At 41.6% G+C, this 18,534-nt stretch overlaps 1 protein-coding gene across 2 annotated transcripts in view; it reads left to right on the forward strand.

Annotated features, from left to right (window-relative positions):
- The first annotated feature begins 5,553 nt into the window (after positions 1-5,553).
- Positions 5,554-18,534, forward strand: part of LOC111977654 (ubiquitin-conjugating enzyme E2 E3) — a 33,726-nt gene continuing 20,745 nt past the window's right edge. The window contains exons 1-3 of one of the 2 annotated variants that reach the window (XM_024007194.3): positions 5,554-5,648; positions 6,837-7,044; positions 8,737-8,787. In XM_024007194.3, the coding sequence (XP_023862962.1) occupies positions 6,848-7,044; positions 8,737-8,787 (248 nt within the window). In that variant the 5' untranslated portion in view covers positions 5,554-5,648; positions 6,837-6,847. Of the gene's footprint in view, positions 5,649-5,770; positions 5,846-6,836; positions 7,045-8,736; positions 8,788-18,534 lie in introns of those variants that run through there. The other variant, XM_070448254.1, reaches the window with a different exon arrangement.

Here is an 18,534-nt window from a genome sequence, read left to right on the forward strand (position 1 = left end):
GAGAGAGGGAGAAAGCGAGACAGGAGTCTTGAGAAGGGGCTATTCAGAGGCTATATACTTTATATTAATCCAGGTCAACAGAGAACATATCGGAGCTAAAATAAAATCCTGTTTAATAAATCCTCAGCGGTCAAGACAAAACCAGCCCAGAAGTGCTGTGAACATAGCCTATTCCCAGATCTGTTTGTGTTGAATATGGAACTCCTGTGGTTATTGGCATGATAACGACTATATACGAGTTGGTGAGAGCACAAACAGATCTGGGACCAGGCTACTATGCATCACCTTCCCCAAGTCATCCCCCACATGCCTCTGTCTTTAGGTGGCCTTTCATACAGATCAATCAGAATGTCTATCGTGATTCCTCACCTCCAAGTTGTAATACACCTGCAATATACCTCAGAATGGATAAAGGGTAATAATTCACAGATTTTCACCCCCATCAGCAGCTCTATTTATTGGTACTCTAATTACCAGACACTGCCCCCCTCCCCCGCCCCCCTCACATACACACACACATGGGCATACACGCGCACACACACATGGGCGTACACACGCGCACACATGGACACACACACCTGCAGTCACAAACACACACACACACACACACATGCGATGGGGCAGCCAAAGCGTGAACTGTGAACGCTGTGTGATGAAAACAGAAGGCTCATTTCACTTCAGTAGAATATTGTAATCAAAGAGGGCTTATATTCACAAGCCCCGATGGGCCCGGTCAAAAGTAGTGGACTATATAGGGAACATGGTGCCATTTGGAATACAGAAGTCCTCGCTAAGCCCTCCCTTTCGCACGTCTCCAGATAAGCTGAATCTACAAACCAATCAGTAAACATACACATTCAGAAGGAGTTATTCACACAATGTCCTCCCCTACAAAACTATTGGAGTACAAGAAAGTAAATATTTGTTCTCGTTGTATAAAATACATCAGAGAGAGCAATGTCTAGACAAAATACATGTAATAGTCAGCAGGTTATGTGTAATTGTGCGGCAGAGCTACAGCTACAGACAACATGTGAAAAGCAATTGCAACCAAACAATGTTAGAATTGGTCAATAAGCAAAGAAATGACCACCACCATATTAGATAAAAGGAAATCGGATCCGGTATCAAATTGACAGATGCAGCAAATAAACAATTAGCCTTTTCTTTCAAAACACTGCATTTAACTTGATTAGAACCATATGGCAAACATCCACAAAGACATCAGCGGTATTAACACACCACATCATGGAATCATTTGACCATACTCTTAAGGCAATATTATCATCTCCAGTCTACAACTTCCCACAAGAGTCAACCTGATAAAATTTAAACTACAGTGAAAACAAATAGCTCTGCAGCTCTACCGAATATCAGAACACTCGGTGGCAATCCTCTACAGCGCTCCATTTCATATGTGTCCCAAATGGCAAAAGTAGTTCACAGTAGGAAATAGGGTGCCATTTTGGACACACATTTGTTTCTGGAGAAGGGACAATCCACAACTAAGTTAGCGAGGTGTCTGTCTTCCATGTCTCACCAGGACTTAAATACTTGTGTGAGGAAAATATGAATTCATCCAAAACCACACCAGAGAGAAAAAACAACATCAGATTACACAATGTTCTTCTGGGGGAGTTGTCTTTGGCTGCATGGTGCCAGTGACTCAGTGTCAATGAGCACAGCGGTGTGTTATGTCTGGGAGTCTGGATGTCCCAACATGCTGTTTCAGCCTATAGACCTAAGAGGAGCAGGAGAAGGCACTTCCCTGAGGAATGGAGGTCTCTCTCTTCTTTCAGAAAGGACATCAGATTTCTAATGCCCTTTCACTTTTTAATTATTTTAAGAAAGGACAATTGGAAGTTACAGAGATAGAGTAGACAGAGTAATCAGAAAGGGCGCTCAAACCCCCATCACCATGGGGAGACGTGGTTCGGAGTCTGCAGCACTTCTACTACACTCTTAGAAACAAGCGTTCTTCAGCTGTCCCCATAGGAGAACCCTTTTTGGTTCCTGGTAGAACCCTTTTTGGTTCCGAGTAGAACTATTTTGGGTTCCATGTAGATAGCACTTTTTTTTCCTAAGAGTGTAGACCAGACTGACGCACTAGTGGCTCTATCTACACTCAGTACTAGACAGAGGGCACCTTCACAAAGATGGAATATACACTTCCTCCTCTCTGATTATCGGACCTTATTGACTCGTATCGTCTACACACACATAGTCAGCTCACTCATGGCAAGGACTTCCATATCAACATTAAAGGTACAGTATAAGAGAGGTGGAAAGCTTAATTGGCACCCCAATGGTGGAACAAACTCCCTCACGACGCCAGGTCAGCGGAGTCAATCACCACCTTCCGGAGACACCTGAAACCCCACCTCTTTAAGGAATACCTAGGATAGGATAAAGTAATCCTTCTAACCCCCCCCTCCCCCTTAAAAGAGTTAGATGCACTATTGTAAAGTGGTTGTTCCACTGGATATCATAAGGTGAATGCACCAATTTGTAAGTCGCTCTGGATAAGAGCGTCTGCTAAATGACTTAAATGTAAATGTAAATGTAAATTGACCCAATAAACTAAGTTCAAATATAGACATCCCCGATACACAAACACTCTTAGTAAATATCATGAATAAAAAATAAACAAACATCAGGTCCTACCGTTGGACAAACCGCTACCACCAGAAATACACACAGACAGCACTGGAAGGGGAAGTTCAGTTTTTAAGAGCAACGTTCCAGTCCAGACACAGTCGGTCTGCACTTGAAGTGCTTGTTGTGAATCTCTGTCCTGTCTACTGTAGTTGTTTCCCTGGGGTGGATGGAAAAAGAGACAGACAGACAGACAGACAGACAGACAGACAGACAGACAGACAGACAGACAGACAGACAGACATCTGTGTGATGAAATATTAATGTCCATTTCCTCTGCTTTCTGTGTGCTGACAGTCTAATTAAGAACCCATTATTAATATTAAAGCAGGACAATCGTTTTAGGGTCCTGGCAATTCCTAAATGTTACTCATTTAAAAGACCACAAGGTACATTGCTTTTATTTATAGTGGCTTTGTAACTGTGTGTGTGTGTGTGTGTGTGTGTGGTGTGTGTGTGTGTGTGTGTGTGTGTGTGTGTGTGTGTGTGTGTGTGTGTGTGTGTGTGTGTGTGTGTGTGTGTGTGTGTGTGTGTGTGTTGTGTGTGTGTGTGTGTGTGTGTGTATTCACGTGCCTGTGCCTGTGTGTGTATGTGGCGAATATTACTGCTCTCTTGTAAATGCAAACCCATTGTCTTTAGAGTAGCTCTCATATTAGTTTCTATGAGTTACTTTAGTCCATCTTCCTATCGTTCACACCAAAGGCTTTAAAACACTTGAGTATAGCATTTTATGGTTTGAAAAATGCAGTTGGCTGATTATGATCAGAAATATATAGCGGAACAGTGATTTTTCTCTGTTATCATAAGGGCTTTTTCAGTTGGCAATAAAGTGTTACTACACTCATATCATGGATGAGTGATGAAGGACATCCTGCAGCTTTTAGTAAAATGCAGGTGCATTATGTTCCATTACTTTGCATACTTTTGAAAAAGGAGCTTGACCGCTTCAGTTAAGCTTAAAAGAGTTAAATCAACTGGAAGTTGGATGTAGACAGAACACGAATGATAACATTGCAGATAACTGTATCAGTTGACCTACTGATTCATTCAAAGACATTCCTACCTTTATTTACCTTGAGGTATTATTCATGAATAATTAATATTATGAATAGCACATATTCCTCTCGCTAAGGGGAAGGGAAGCGATTACAACAAAGATACAATAAACCAAGGACTTACTGCCCTACTTCCTTTCGCTTTTATATTCTACACAATAATGAATACCAACCCATTTTTCACTCTGTTGATATATGCCCTCCAGAGATGTATCTATTCTCTCCCTACTGTACATTTGATTCATATCATGGCTGAGTACAGCCTTGTAATTCACTTTCATCACATCTATTAGAAAACTCTGTTTTCCTTTCCTTTCCTTTCCCTGCTGTCAGTGAGCTGTCACAGACGATAAGGCCCAGACGTCAGGCACTCGCTCTCTCCTCTCCTCTCCTCTCCTCTCCTCTCCTCTCCTCTTGGGAGCTAGCCACACAGCCAAACTAAATGATCTTCCTTTCTGATTTCACCTCTAGATTCTGTGAAGGAGCCATCACAACGTATTGTAGCTGATTCTGAATCCTACACTAATCAATGGTGGCATTTCTACAATCTTTTTATCACAATGGTATGACAAGAACTTGGCAAATAATTTACTGATAATGTGTTCCCCCCTCTATCAATCAACTATGTGGTCATCTGCTGGGTGTCACAAGTTGCAACTAATCCTCCTGTTTGCACATGTATCCTGTGGAAGCTGCTGAAGTAGCAACAGTTTCAACTCTTTTCCCTCTGAGTAAGTGGCTGACATCTGTACATTCCAACCTGCCACAACAGTTTATGACTTATTTCTGACTCCTGTGTTCTTCATGTTAACACCCTGTCAAGCTGTCATGGCATTCCTTTGAATGGGTGTAGTGCAGAGAGGTAGGACTATTCATAAGCAAATGTTTGTGGTTGTTGGATATTCTTTCAAAGCCTGGCTGTCTCGACTCACGTGGAAGCCAGGAGGACTTCAAGTTAGGTGTCAGCCAGACTAATTATTTCATGCTTCCGCCGTCAACCTTTAAATATCTCATACTACACCTGGGTAACCTGGCCTTGGAGACAGTGCCCATTCAAGACCCAGCAATAGTTTACTATATCACACAGTTAACACAGGTGCTTTATTTGCCTTTGAATTAATGAATCAAATAACTAATGGATGGATGAATGAATGAAAGAATGAATACAGCACTAGTAAAGTGCTGTGAGAAGCAATCAATAGAACTGTACCTACTGCAAGCCTATTCAAATAAGATCAGTTCAATTCAATTATCCAATTATGATAAACATTTAAAATTAATTCAATGAAGATATTATAGGATATGAATTATTAACATATAATGTAAAATATATACATGTTCCGTTATAGAAAAACAAATGCAGAAGGTAATACATATGTTATAAATTCAGAAGTATTTGGCAATCTTCAACTTGTTCCCAAAGGGATACATTATAGCTTTGTCTATATACAATGGATCCGTTCTCGTTCCGTGCACAGCTGCAGTCAAGGCAATCATCACAGAAAACTTCCACAAGGCAACATTGTATCCAACTGTAGTGACACATAACAAGCGTTGTTCAAACCTGTATTATGTATTCCCCTCCGCTGTTTTGAAGCCCCCAAAACAACAAAATAATAGTCCTACATATGCTCCTTCACTCAGAGGACTGCAAGTAGTGACAGCCAGTAAATTTCCTGCTGTTTGCTCCATGACCATCGTTTGGAGGTGAGAGTGAAACAGATCCCCCTGTCTCAATCTCAATAGACCCAAAGCAACGATTGACTCACTCGCTCTGCAGCGCCACCTGTCTCTTCTAAGCCAGTAATGCAGCACCTCCTCTCCTTCCGATTCTCCAATGTTCACAGCTTGGCCGGAGCTCGTCGTCTTCCCGGCTACAATTCCACCGGATTTTTAACACTCCTACCCGGCCTAAATCAGGACGAGACCACGCTAAAGGTAAAGAACAAGCTCCAAGGACCCGGGAGAGTCTAGTTTAGGTGGAGAAAGATCGTCCTTTCTTGTTTTTTTCAGCGCTGTCGTGTTAGAGGGAGCTTGCTCAGAACTGACTTCATGCATCAGTTGACTTGGTACACCATGCTGATACTGGAGTCTCCTACCATAACAAACCTTGCCGATCTACAAAGGACTCTAAGGTCGGATTCGAAACATGTACTGATCCTTAGAATGCGTCAATTGACTTATAGTCGATATGCTCCTATTCGTCGGGTATAGACGTATAATAATGGTCTCCTAAAGTGAGAGAAACATGCTATGTTTTATTTAGCTCGCCTGCCTGTCTTGCGAGCCCCCTTGCTGCAAATAGGTGCAATTATGCTTTCCTTGCAGCTCTTCATTCCTATTCTCCAAACCAATATTTGTCTGATGGTGGCTATGTTGTAGGCTAGGAGTGTTTTGTATCATTGTTTTCTATTGCTTGGCTTTTGACAGCTAAATCATTCGGGAACTCACCCTAAAACGAAGGTATAGTACCCTAGTCATTAGTCACAAGGATTGAATCCGAGCCTTCTTTTATTACCGACCACAAGGCTTCAAATACACTGCGATAATGTAACAATATTTGCGGGTCTATAAGGGGATTATTAAAAGCCAATTGGATCGAGCTAATGGAATGATTTGGTGACCCTTATCTAACCATATAGCTTGATATAGACGTGTGGTGTGACCATTATGGATTATGGAATCATAAAGAACATCGTTTGTCCATCAAAATTACAGTGATTTAAATAAAGTACTCTAATGGATATTATGTATAAATAGTTTAAAGCTTTTGTTTCTAAATAACTTTTGATGAATACTCAGTAATGCTCAACATCCAACCATCAAACTGACAGACAGGACATAGGCCTGAATAGGCCTACTCATGTAGGTTACAAACCAACCCACAAAGGGGTCTACCAGTCCAGTGAGTTATGTAAAGTTGAGGAGCTAACCTACAAGTCTGATGATGAGCAACACCTATCTCTCTCGGCTGGATATCAATAATCACAGCTACAATAACATCATGCGTAGATTCAATGCAGTTATCGATTAGCTGTAGCCTATGACCATGTTATTATCCAAAGTTATGATGTAGGTATCCCAGTTATTGAAAGAGTGCATAACTTTTCTGTTCTTTCTTCATAGGGGGAATCAAAATGTCCAGTGAAAGACAAGGGCGGTCAGATGATGAGAGTCCAAGCACCAGCAGTGGTAGTTCTGATGCGGACCAGAGAGACCCGGCGGTGCCGGAGCCCGAGAGAAAACAGCAGCCCGCCACACCCCCTCAGCAACAGAAGAAACCCACCAAATTATCCAACAAGACTACCGCCAAGTTGTCCACTAGTGCTAAAAGGTGATGTCTTCATTATCACTGTCTTCTTCCAATTTGGAATAATTCATAATTACTGTAGCCTACATCCTTCTGCTAAACTGAGTAGCCTAATGTAAGAATTATGGTTAATTTATAATGCTTTAATCCTTTGAGTCACAAATCCTATTATGATAGGAGCCATTTCTTTTAATCTATTATTCATGTACCAAATAAGATTATTAAAAACTACAGCCATTGTACTACATTATCATATGTAGTAAAGGCTTTATTATTAAGTTGTTTGATCAAGGTTTCGTGAAGTATTGATTGTGACCTATTCTCCTTATCATGTCACAATATTTCATGTTGTGTGAGAGGAAGATAGCCACTTTAACATACATAAATGTTTAGCACTTTTCAATCTAATCTGAACTTCAAAAATAAACAGAATCATCTACACCATAGCCCTTAAAGTGTCAATCAGCAGTTGAAACGGCGGCAGGTAGGCTAGTGGTTAGAGCGTTGGACTAGTAACCGAAAGGATCCCCGAGGATCCCCGATCTAAAAATCTGTCGTTCTGCCCCTGAACAAGGCAGTTAACCCACTGTTCCTAGGCCGTCATTTAAAATAAGAATTTGTTCTTAACTGACTTGCCTAGTTAAATAAAGGTAAAATAAATTTAAAAAACACAATAATCAAGCCTTAACCCCGCCCCTGTTTCATTCAAAAGCTGAGGAATGGGGCTGGAGAAATGGAATCACTTTCAAATTCAAGGACAGCGCTATGGATGCACACGGACTGACCATCCATGATATTGAAATGATAGTTTCAACCATGTTTTAAGGTTATATAGTGTTTGTTTACATTTAAGTTGTTTACAAACAATGGAGTTGTGTTCTTCAAAAATCAGTGGGAACATATCATTAATTTATAAGTCCTAAAATGGATGTAGCAACTGCAGATTGCCCCTTTAGTATATGTATCAAATACTAACAGTAGACCAGAATAGAAATGTATTTAAAGGCAAGTATGTCAAAATCCTCCCCTTTTTCTCCCTTACGAACTGTTAATAATGCTTTAGTAACAGCCCCCTACGCAGCTCTCTCTGGTTTAAAGCCCTTGTCAAATATACCCAAGGTCCTCCCCCCTCCCTCTCCCTCTTTGCCTCATTTGCATATAMGCTTTAAAAGAAAATCTTTTGTGCTTAATGTGACTGGAACGGGTGGATGAGTGGCGGGGTTGGAGGTGAGGGGAGCTAGCTTTGTGCTGGGGGTGAGAGTGTTGTTTTGGGGTGAACGGATGGGAAGAAACGAAGGAGAGAAAGTTTTGCTGTTTTGGGCTTCGGGTTCTGCCTGGGAGAACAAAGAGGAAGCAGCCATGTTAGCTGAGCAGAGAGAGAGAGAAAGAGAGGGAGGGAGAGATATATAGAGAGAGAGAGAGCCGTGCAGTTAGAGCTACATTGGTAGAGGGCAGTGTAAGTCCCTAGTCTACATGGCTACTCTAGTTTAGTGCTGTAAAATCTCTTCTCTTCTCCTCTCTCATTTCTCTCTCTCTCTGACAGCGAGGTCCACAATAGAAACAAGTCTGTTGACTTTGCTGTGTTTTTATCGTTGGTAATTTTTTGTGTGTGTATTGTTCATCCCTATAGGGCTGCTCTCGTCTAGTGCTGTTGAGTCTCTTCTCTCACATCCCTCTTCTCATAGCTTCAACACATGTATCATTTATTTCCCACAGAATCCAGAAGGAGCTTGCTGAGATCACTCTGGATCCACCACCTAACTGCAGGTATCGCAAAGATTTCATATTCATTTTTTATTCTGTTTATGCTCTTTTTTGGATGAGGCTGAAGGCTGTCAGTTATGTGTTCTGCTGTCACACAAAACTGTTGCAGATATTTATTTGAACTTGTTGTATTACTTGTCTTATTAAAATGTTTTAAAAGGACATTCATATTATTTCAATGCCTGGCTTCAAAGCAGAGACGAAGAGGATGGTCTGGTTTGATGTTTTTTGACGTGTTAAATAATTGATGTTTAGCTATGGTTTTTGCACTGTCATGTTTTCAATAATGCAACAGATGCTGCATTTATGCAGACTGTCTTTGATTCAGCGATTCCATCCTACATGCTGTTGATCTCTGTCCATTTAGATTCCATCTGTTGTAACGAGTTTGACATAGATATGCCTTTATAACGGAGTTGACACAAATACGCGTTTATGACAGAGTTGACAGTTATGTGTTTATAACAGAGTTGGCATAGATACAGTATGTGTTTATAACGGAGTTGACATAGATATGTGTCTATAACAGAGTTGACATAGATATGTGTTCATAACGGAGTTGACATAGATATGTGTCTATAACAGAGTTGACATAGATATGTGTCTATAACAGAGTTGACATAGATATGTGTCTATAACAGAGTTGACATGGGATATGTTTTTATAAAGCAGATGGGATGCTGCAGATTCAGTTAAATTAGAGAATGTATGATTTTATGTTTTTGGATGACCGCTGAATAATTTTGCTTCATACTTTTTAGCTGTTAAACAAGTCTTACTGTTTGCTGTTAAACAACTGTTTGCTGTTAAACAACTGTTTGCTGTTAAACAAGTCTTTTGGAGAGAGAAAAAATTGTCTGTTTAGATTCTTGAATGCCCTTTTGTCATCCTTGAGTCTTCTGAAATTCAATTGCAGTCATGCGATTTGATAAACGTACAATAATTCGCTTACTGGGGTGTGCAAATGTTCTTTATCCAAACCACTATTGCACAGATACTGACAGTTGTATTTTCATAATTTTTTTGTTGTTGCATTTGAAATGTCTTCAACCAAGGAGAAATTACAGACAGAGTTTGAGTTATGCCTCTGAAATTGGGTTTCATTCTGTCATTAAGTGTATTGGCTCTAATGACTTTGACCCCAGCCCGGTAATGTCCTTCTAGAACATATTCATGAAGTGGCACTATGACATATGGTCTTTGTTTTGTTCTCTAGACCCAGGACTTAAATGGGGGTTCTGGCATTCTTCAGACTAGCCCCTTCACCCCTCTATTGGGCTGCAACCATTCATTATTTCCTGCTAAACAAACCTCACCGTGCCCACTGCCTCTTTGAAAGCCCCTCTCTTATATAGAGATGATTCACGTTACACCAATATTTCACTGTCATGTATTTTATGTTTAAGTGGACCCCAGTAAGAGTAGCTGCTGCATGTGTGACAGCAAATGTGGATCCTAATAAACTAAACTTAAAACTAACCTCCGACATGAATTCCTTTGACTCCAGGTTTGTGGTTTTAGAATAGAATCAGTTACTGTGGTGTCATAGGGGTTGATGTAGAGCCCGCTACCTTTAGTCAAGAGACATTTATAAGAAACGTCTTTGGACAAACATTCTGGGGTGTAATTAGTCCAAAACATTTCGAGATGGAAACGGTTTACTCCAAACGTAAAAAGTTTTGCAACCGAAACAAGAGTCTCTATTGGAAATATTCAGGTAGGTGCCTCCCTAAATCGTTCCATTTGCTTCTGTTTGCTTCTGTTTGGTTCCTCGTGAATACACCCCTGTTTTCTAAAATGCTGATGTTGCATGTATGCATAGGTTAAGTTAACCTTCGCCATGCAAGACTGCCTCACTGAGATGTAGATTAGATCACTGTGTCCCTGTGAACATGTGGTCGTGGATCATGGACCACAGATCAGCATGATGTGGGTGAATGTGTGCTCCTCCTCTGCCTGTTGTGTTGATGCGGTAGTGGTGAGCTCCAGCCCACACCGTGTCTTCTGAATTGAAACGGGGATCGATATCCTGCCCTGGCACAACTAGGGCATTCCTGAGACAACCTTTGATAATGGTAATTGACAATGTAGGACCTTTCTCGGTCTTATCCTTCACTCTGTGCTGTGCACTTTGAGTAGGAGTGCTGATATAGGATAAGTTTTTCCTTTTAGATTATAACAAATATGATTAAATGGACAAGGGAGACCTGATCCTAGATCAGCACTGCTGTCATGGTGTGTGCATGCGTGGCTCATGAATCCTCTTTCAGTCAATTGGACAGTCAGTCTCTGGTTGTGTTCCAAATAGCACGCTGTTCCCTATACAGTGCACACATTTACCTGGAGGCTGCCTGGGACACACATCCCCAGTGGCCAGTGCATTTACCTGGAGGCTGCCTGGGACATTACAGTGGTTTGATGGTAATGCGTCACATTTCGGCTCACTGCCTTGATAGTGCCTTGGCCCACAACTTGGCTCTAATTTCAGTTGGTTTAGATAGCCTAGTTCATTGTTGTTGGTTTTGGTTGCAGTATCAACTATCAAATATTTTCCTTGTTCTTTCACCTTAGGCCCTTGTGAACTCCAAATTGACACAACACAACCACACACCAACACACACACCAACACACCACACACACACACACACACACCACACACACACACACACACCACACAACCACACTAATCCACGGGCAAGCTCTCCTGCAATTGATGCTAAGAATTACAGACTTAATGGAGCTGAATGCCATTCTTAAACAGATTAATTAAACTGACCTCATGTGATGCTGGTCCACCAGTGCTAGTGATGTTCCTCAAGGACCTATTCTAGTCTATTCATTTCAGTAACTGGTCGATGATGGTTTTATGTTTATGCCGATGCTATTGGATAGTAATGCAGAGAAGCACTGCTATATTGATGAAACACCAACGCCACCATGCAGACCTGTCTGACCAAACATAAACACACATGTTTATGAGCAAAGGACATATATGGGGATGTTACTCTTTAGAAAAGGAGACACATCTACATGAATACAGACTAAATGATTAAAGCTACTATAACAGTACATCAACTGTACAGTCTAGTCTGCTCTGTTTGTAATGTACCTGGCATGCGATCCTTCCCGCGCCTGTCTTCCTGGTATTGGTTTACAACGTGCGCTCTGCTCACTTCTTCTTCAAAAGGACAAAGTGCTAATAGCCATGGAATTTCTAGTGAGAGTGAACACATTGTAGCAGAGGACTTCTGCATCTGCACTGCATATCCAGTCAGGGCTTACTTGAAACAGACATGTCAATCTCAATGTGACTTCCTTTGTTATATACAAGATACAATTTTTTAATTTTTAGGACAGATACAATACATTTTTAGATACATACATTTTTAGACATATTAAACCAATACATTTTTATTTTAGATACAATACCATTTTTAGATACAATACATTTTTAGATACAATACATTTTTAGATACAATACATTTTTAGATACAATACATTTTTAGATACAATACATTGGAGCCGTTCTTCTTGTTAGCTTGCATTGTGTATTGATAGTTTATTCTGCGTGGCAGGTTCAATTTCACCGTCTGGCCGCCCCTACCTCTACTCTTGTTAGAAGACAGGGGGTAGAATTCATTCTTTTCATCATCTGGTTTCTAGAGGGATACTGTTGAAGAATCATTTAGACAAATTATGAAAAGGCCTTCTCCATCTTATTTATCCATGTTCCATTCATTTATTCAAACAATCTCATTTGTATATAATTGGTAGATTAGTTCAGTAATTGATGAATCTTTTCTGCATATAGTCTAGTTCAGAAACAGATCAGGAAGGAAGCAATGTTAGTGTGTATCACTATAGAACAGGCTCAACCAGAGAAACTCTACACACATTGTACCCTTCAGCTGTATTCTATGTATCTTGTCATTATTACACCTAAAGCAAGCAGTGCATGTAGAATGGGCCATGAAGAAATATAATGCTGATTTCTCTGCCCTGTTCATCCAAGCTGATCTACCTTGAATAAACATTTAAAGAAAGCTCTACACTCTTAGAAGAAAAGGTGCTATCTTCGGCTGTCCGCATAGGAGAACCCTTAGAAGCACCCTTTTTGGTTCCAGGTAGAACCCTTTTGGGATCCATGTAGAACCCTTTCCAAAGAGGGTTCTACTTAGAACCCAAAGTGGTTCTACCTGAAACCAAGAAGGGTTCTCCTATTGGCACAGCTGAAGAACCCTTTTGGAACCCTTTAGGCTGGAACGTGTCATTAAGGTTGGATGCACAGATCTGATATGAACCAGAGTTAGTTGGTAATCGCCTGCTGCTGGCAGTCCGTCAGTTACTGCCTGATCTGTGTCAGCTGTGGAAGGCGTCTTGGACATTCTACCCTGCATTACTGTGGGGTCACACAGTGTAAGACTGTCCCCACTGCCACGTACACATAGGCCAAAGAGTCACCCCCTCTATCACCCTTCTCACCCCTTCAATCCCCCCTCCCCGCTTCACTCCCCCCTGTCTCCCTCACCCCCAGGACAGTGAAAAGGTTGTTCTGTCCTGTCATAGCACGCAGGTTAGCATTTTTCTTGTCCTGGAAGCAACTCTGCAGAGTGATCACTAGTTGGCACAGACAAATTCCTCAAATCTGATTTTAAACCTAACCCTAACCTTAACCACACTGCTAACCCTAATGCATGACCCAAACTTAAATTTAGACCAAAAAGCTAATTTTAGTTTTCAGGAATTTTTACAATATAGCCAATTTTGACTTTGCAGTTGGCCTATCTAAGAGTTCTGCCCCCAGGACAAGACTCATGACAATAAACGTCAACCTGCACTCTATACCTGTCATGCTTTGTGTGGCTTTATGTGTTCAATCCCCTCAGGAATCGTATACTCATATTTCAATAGAAGCTGTGGCATGTGTTGTTAGTTTATTATTATCTGTCAGTACCACCAGTTCCTTCTTAAGGTTAAACTGCTGTCCACTTCCTTCTTAAGGTTAAACTGCTGTCCACTTCCTTCTTAAGGTTAAACTGCTGTCCACTCCCTTCTTAAGGTTAAACTGCTGTCCACTTCCCTTCTTAAGGTTAAACTGCTGTCCACTCCCTTCTTAAGGTAAAACTGCTGTCCACCTCCCTTCTTAAGGTAAAACTGCTGTCCACTCCCTTCTTAAGGTAAAAACTGCTGTCCACTCCCTTCTTAAAGTTAAACTGCTGTCCACTCCCTTCTTAAGGTTAAACTGCTGTCCACTCCCTTCTTAAGTAAAACTGCTGTCCACTCCCTCTTAATGTAAAACTGCTGTCCACTCCCTTCTTAAGGTTAAACTGCTGTCCACTCCCTTCTTAAGGTTAAACTGCTGTCCACTTCCTTCTTAAGGTAAAACTGCTGTCCACTCCCTTCTTAAGGTTAAAACTGCTGTCCACTCCCTTCTTAAGGTTAAACTGCTGTCCACTCCCTTCTTAAGGTTAAACTGCTGTCCACTCCCTTCTTAAGGTAAAACTGCTGTCCACTTCCTTCTTAAGGTAAAACTGCTGTCCACTTCCTTCTTAAGGTAAAACTGCTGTCCACTCCCTTCTTAAGGTAAAACTGCTGTCCACTTCCTTCTTAAGGTAAAACTGCTGTCCACTTCCTTCTTAAGGTAAAACTGCTGTCCACTTCCTTCTTAAGGTAAAACTGCTGTCCACTTCCTTCTTAAAAAACTGCTGTCCACTTCCTTCTTAAGGTAAAACTGCTGTCCACTTTCTTCTTAAGGTAAACTGCTGTCCACTCCCTTCTTAAGGTAAAACTGTGTCCACTTCCTTCTTAAGGTTAAACTGCTGTCCACTTCCTTCTAAGGTTAAACTGCTGTCCACTTCCTTCTTAAGGTAAAACTGCTGTCCACTTCCTTCTTAAGGTTAAACTGCTGTCCACTTCCTTCTTAGGTTAAACTGCTGTCCACTCCCTTCTTAAGGTTAAACTGCTGTCCACTCCTTCTTAAGGTAAAACTGCTGTCCTAACAGTTTTATAAACTTTAGAGTGTTTTCTATCCAAATCTACCAATTATATGCATATCCTAGCTTCTGGGCCTGAGTAACAGACAGTTTACTTTGGGCACGCTTTTCATCCGGACGTCAAAATACTGCCCCTAGCCCAAAGAGGTTTTAAGGTAAAACTACTGTCCACTCCCTTCTTAAGGTAAAACTGCTGTCCACTTCCTTCTTAAGGTAAAACTGCTGTCCACTCCAGTCCCTTCCTAAGGTAAAACTGCTGTCCACTTCAGTTCCTTTGTAATGTAAAACTGCTGTCCACTCCAGTCCCTTCCTAAGGTAAGACTGCTGTCCACTTCAGTCCCTTTATAATGTAAAAGTGCTGTCCAATCCAGTCCATTCCTAAGGTAAAGCTAGTACAATGAAATGCATGCTCTTCAACCAATCTCTTCCCTCACCCGCCCGCCCAACTAGCATCACTACTCTGGACGGTTCTGACTTAGAATATGTGGACAACTATAAATACTTAGGTGTCTGGCTAGACTGTAAACTCTCCTTCCAGACTCATATTAAACATCTCCAATCCAAAGTTAAATCTAGAATCGGCTTCCTATTTCACAACAAAGCCTCCTTCACTCATGCTGCCAAACATACCCTCGTAAAACTGACTTTCCTACCAATCCTTGACTTTGGCGATGTCATTTACAAAATAGYCTCCAACACTCTACTCAGCAAATTGGATGCAGTCTATCACAGTGCCATCCGTTTTGTCACCAAAGCCCCATATACTACCCACCACTGCGACCTGTATGCTCTCGTTGGCTGGTCCTCGCTACATATTCGTCGCCAAACCCACTGGCTCCAGGTCATCTGTAAGTCTTTGCTAGGTCTCAGCTATCTCAGCTCACTGGTCACCATAGCAACACCCACCCGTAGCACGTGCTCCAGCAGGTATATTTCACTGGTCATCCCCAAAGCCAACACCTCCTTATAGGCCGCCTTTCCTTCCAGTTCTCTGCTGCCAGTGACTGGAACGAATTGCAAAAATCACTGAAGTTGGAGACCTATATCTCCCTAACTAACTTTAAGCGTCAGCTGTCAGAGCAGCTTACCGATCGCTGCAGCTGTACACAGCCCATCTGTAAATAGCCCATCCAACCAACTACCTACCTCATCCCCATATTTGTTTTTGTTTTTCTGCTCTTTTGCACACCAGTATTTCTACTTTCTACTTTCTACATCATCTGTACATATATCACTCCAGTGTAAATTGCTAAATTGTAATTACTTTGCCACTATTGGCTTATTTATTGCCTTACCTCCTTACTTAATTTGCACACACTGTATACACATTTTTCTATTGTGTTATTGACTGTATGTTTGTTTATCCCATGTGTAACTGTGTTGTTTTTGTCGCACTCTTTTGCTTTATCTTGGCCAGGTCGCAGTTGTAAATGAGAACTTGTTCTCAACTGGCCTACCTGGTTAAATAAAGATGAAATAAAAATAACAAATAAATAAAAAAAAACTGCTGTCCACTCCAGACCTTTTGTAAGGTACAACTGATGTCCACTCCAGTCCCTTCCTAAAGTAAAACCGCTGTCCACTCCAGTACCTTCCTAAGGTAAAACTGATGTCCACTCCAGTCCCTTTGTAAGGTAAAACTACTGTCCACTCCAGTCCCTTCCTAAAGTAAAACTGCTGTCCACTCCAGTCCCTTCCTAAAGTAAAACTGCTGTCCACTCCAGTCCCTTGCTAAGGTAAAAACTGCTGTCCACTCCATTCCCTTCCTAAGGTAAAACTGCTGTCCCTCCAGTCCCTTTGTAAGGTAAAACTGCTGTCCACTCCATTCCCTTCCTAAAGTAAAACTGCTGTCCACTCCATTCCCTTCCTAAAGTAAAATTGCTGTCCACTCCAGTCCCGGCTCTTCCTTCCTCTCTGTAGTCTTTCTACATTCTCTGTGCTGACTGCCTTTCAAACACACATTTACTCCTGAGATGACAGTAATACTATTTATCTGGCTGGACCTGCCCTGGCTGGCTGCTATCAGAGTCCCACTGGGGTTTGCTGTGGCACAAAATTACCCAGCAGAAACACACACACACCCTGTCTGCCCCTGTGCCCCATCAAACTGCCCTCTGCCCTTCCCACACCTCTCTATAGGGCGTTTCTCCACCTCCCCCCATTAATTATCACACACTTGATGTGTTGTTGAAGTGTGTTATGTTGCCTCTGATCTGAGTGATTCATTCAGCGTATTAGCGTCACCTGTGTGAGGCCTTGCTTTGCCTCTAATTAATTGTTTGTGAATGAATTACCCTTAGCTTGTCCCACAGGGGGACGAGGGTGTTTTACATTACAGTCTGACCTTCTGGCGAATGTCCTGTAGTCTGGGCCTGACTGTGACTGGACACTGGACAGGACTACAATCTGGATCCCTATTATCCACATGTCTTCTGAAGTGGGCACCTACACACTTCCTCTCATTGACTTACAAATGGTGGAAACTCCTTCCAGCCAATACTTACACCAATCCTATACTTTTAAATCGATGATGGGGAGGGAGTGTGCAACTGCACACTTCAGGGGAAGGGTGTAGTATGAGGACCTAGCCTGGGTCAGTCACTTGCAGTAGCTCACCAACCTCTATCTCTCTTGTTAGTGTTACTGGATGACATCATCCTGTTTTAAAGGCTTACAAAAAGAGACTATCTAACCTGCATAATATAAATGAGTGAATCCTGATTGCTGTTTGGGGAATGTAATATGAAAGCCTGGGTTTTTCTTAAAGATAGATTCTTACTACTGCCTTGGATGGTATGTGAAGCCGGTCCTGCATTAGTTCCCCCAGACATGGTAAATATAGATAATGATTCTTTATCTCTATCATGCTTGTGCTCCCCCGCCCTTTAATCCCAATGGAGTATATCCCTAATGTAATTTGCTAGGCGGCTGGCCCCTTGCTCTGTCTGAATCCAGTGTCTCAGGAGTAGGCTTTCGGCTGGCTGTTCCTGGCTGCTCCTCTCCCTCCACCCTCCCTACCCCCTCTACAGGGTCTCCTGAGTGAGCTGGCTGTCCCAGTATGATTCCTCCTCTGCTCAGAGCCCATTACTCTGATAAAACACGGAATAGAAGCCTTGTCATGCCATTGTCATTGGGTGCAGAGATGTAGCGGAGGCAGGCGCAGGACACAGGTTAGAGCAAAACAACTGAGTTTACTCAAATAAAACAAACAAGCAATATTCCAATAAGGAAAATACATACAAACTAACAGAGACATGTTATCTAGCAATATCTCATGAGTCAGAAATGACCTTGTCTTACAGAAAAACATCTCATTCACAACAGATACAGTACTCTGTGTAAACTTTTCTTTTCCTGTTATTGTGTCTATTTTGGATGAAGAGTAGGGCCAGGTTTGAAAAAGGACTTGGCATCTGTCAGAAACTGAAATGTCACAGTCTGCTTACTGATTTTAAAATGTTTTCATGAGAGTTGTAACAAGTAGAAATTACATTTTCCTCCTGAAATAAATGGACATCTTCATAGATGGTGGAGAGGAGGAGAGAGCTGTTACAGGATACATTGTGGTTTGTCCTCACCTTCTTTGTTGAAATCAGAGTTTTATTAGGACTTTATAAACACAACACACAAGAAGCGTTTCATTTGTGTAAAACATCCATGTCAGGCCTAAACAGAACAGTGTTTTGAAGTGCTGCGTTTCTCCACTTTGTAGTATCACTCTCTCTCTCTCTCTCTCTCTCTCTCTCTCTCTCCTCTA

This window comes from Salvelinus sp. IW2-2015, linkage group LG2, assembly GCF_002910315.2.
Source record: "Salvelinus sp. IW2-2015 linkage group LG2, ASM291031v2, whole genome shotgun sequence".
Classification (NCBI taxonomy): Eukaryota; Metazoa; Chordata; class Actinopteri; order Salmoniformes; family Salmonidae; genus Salvelinus; species Salvelinus sp. IW2-2015.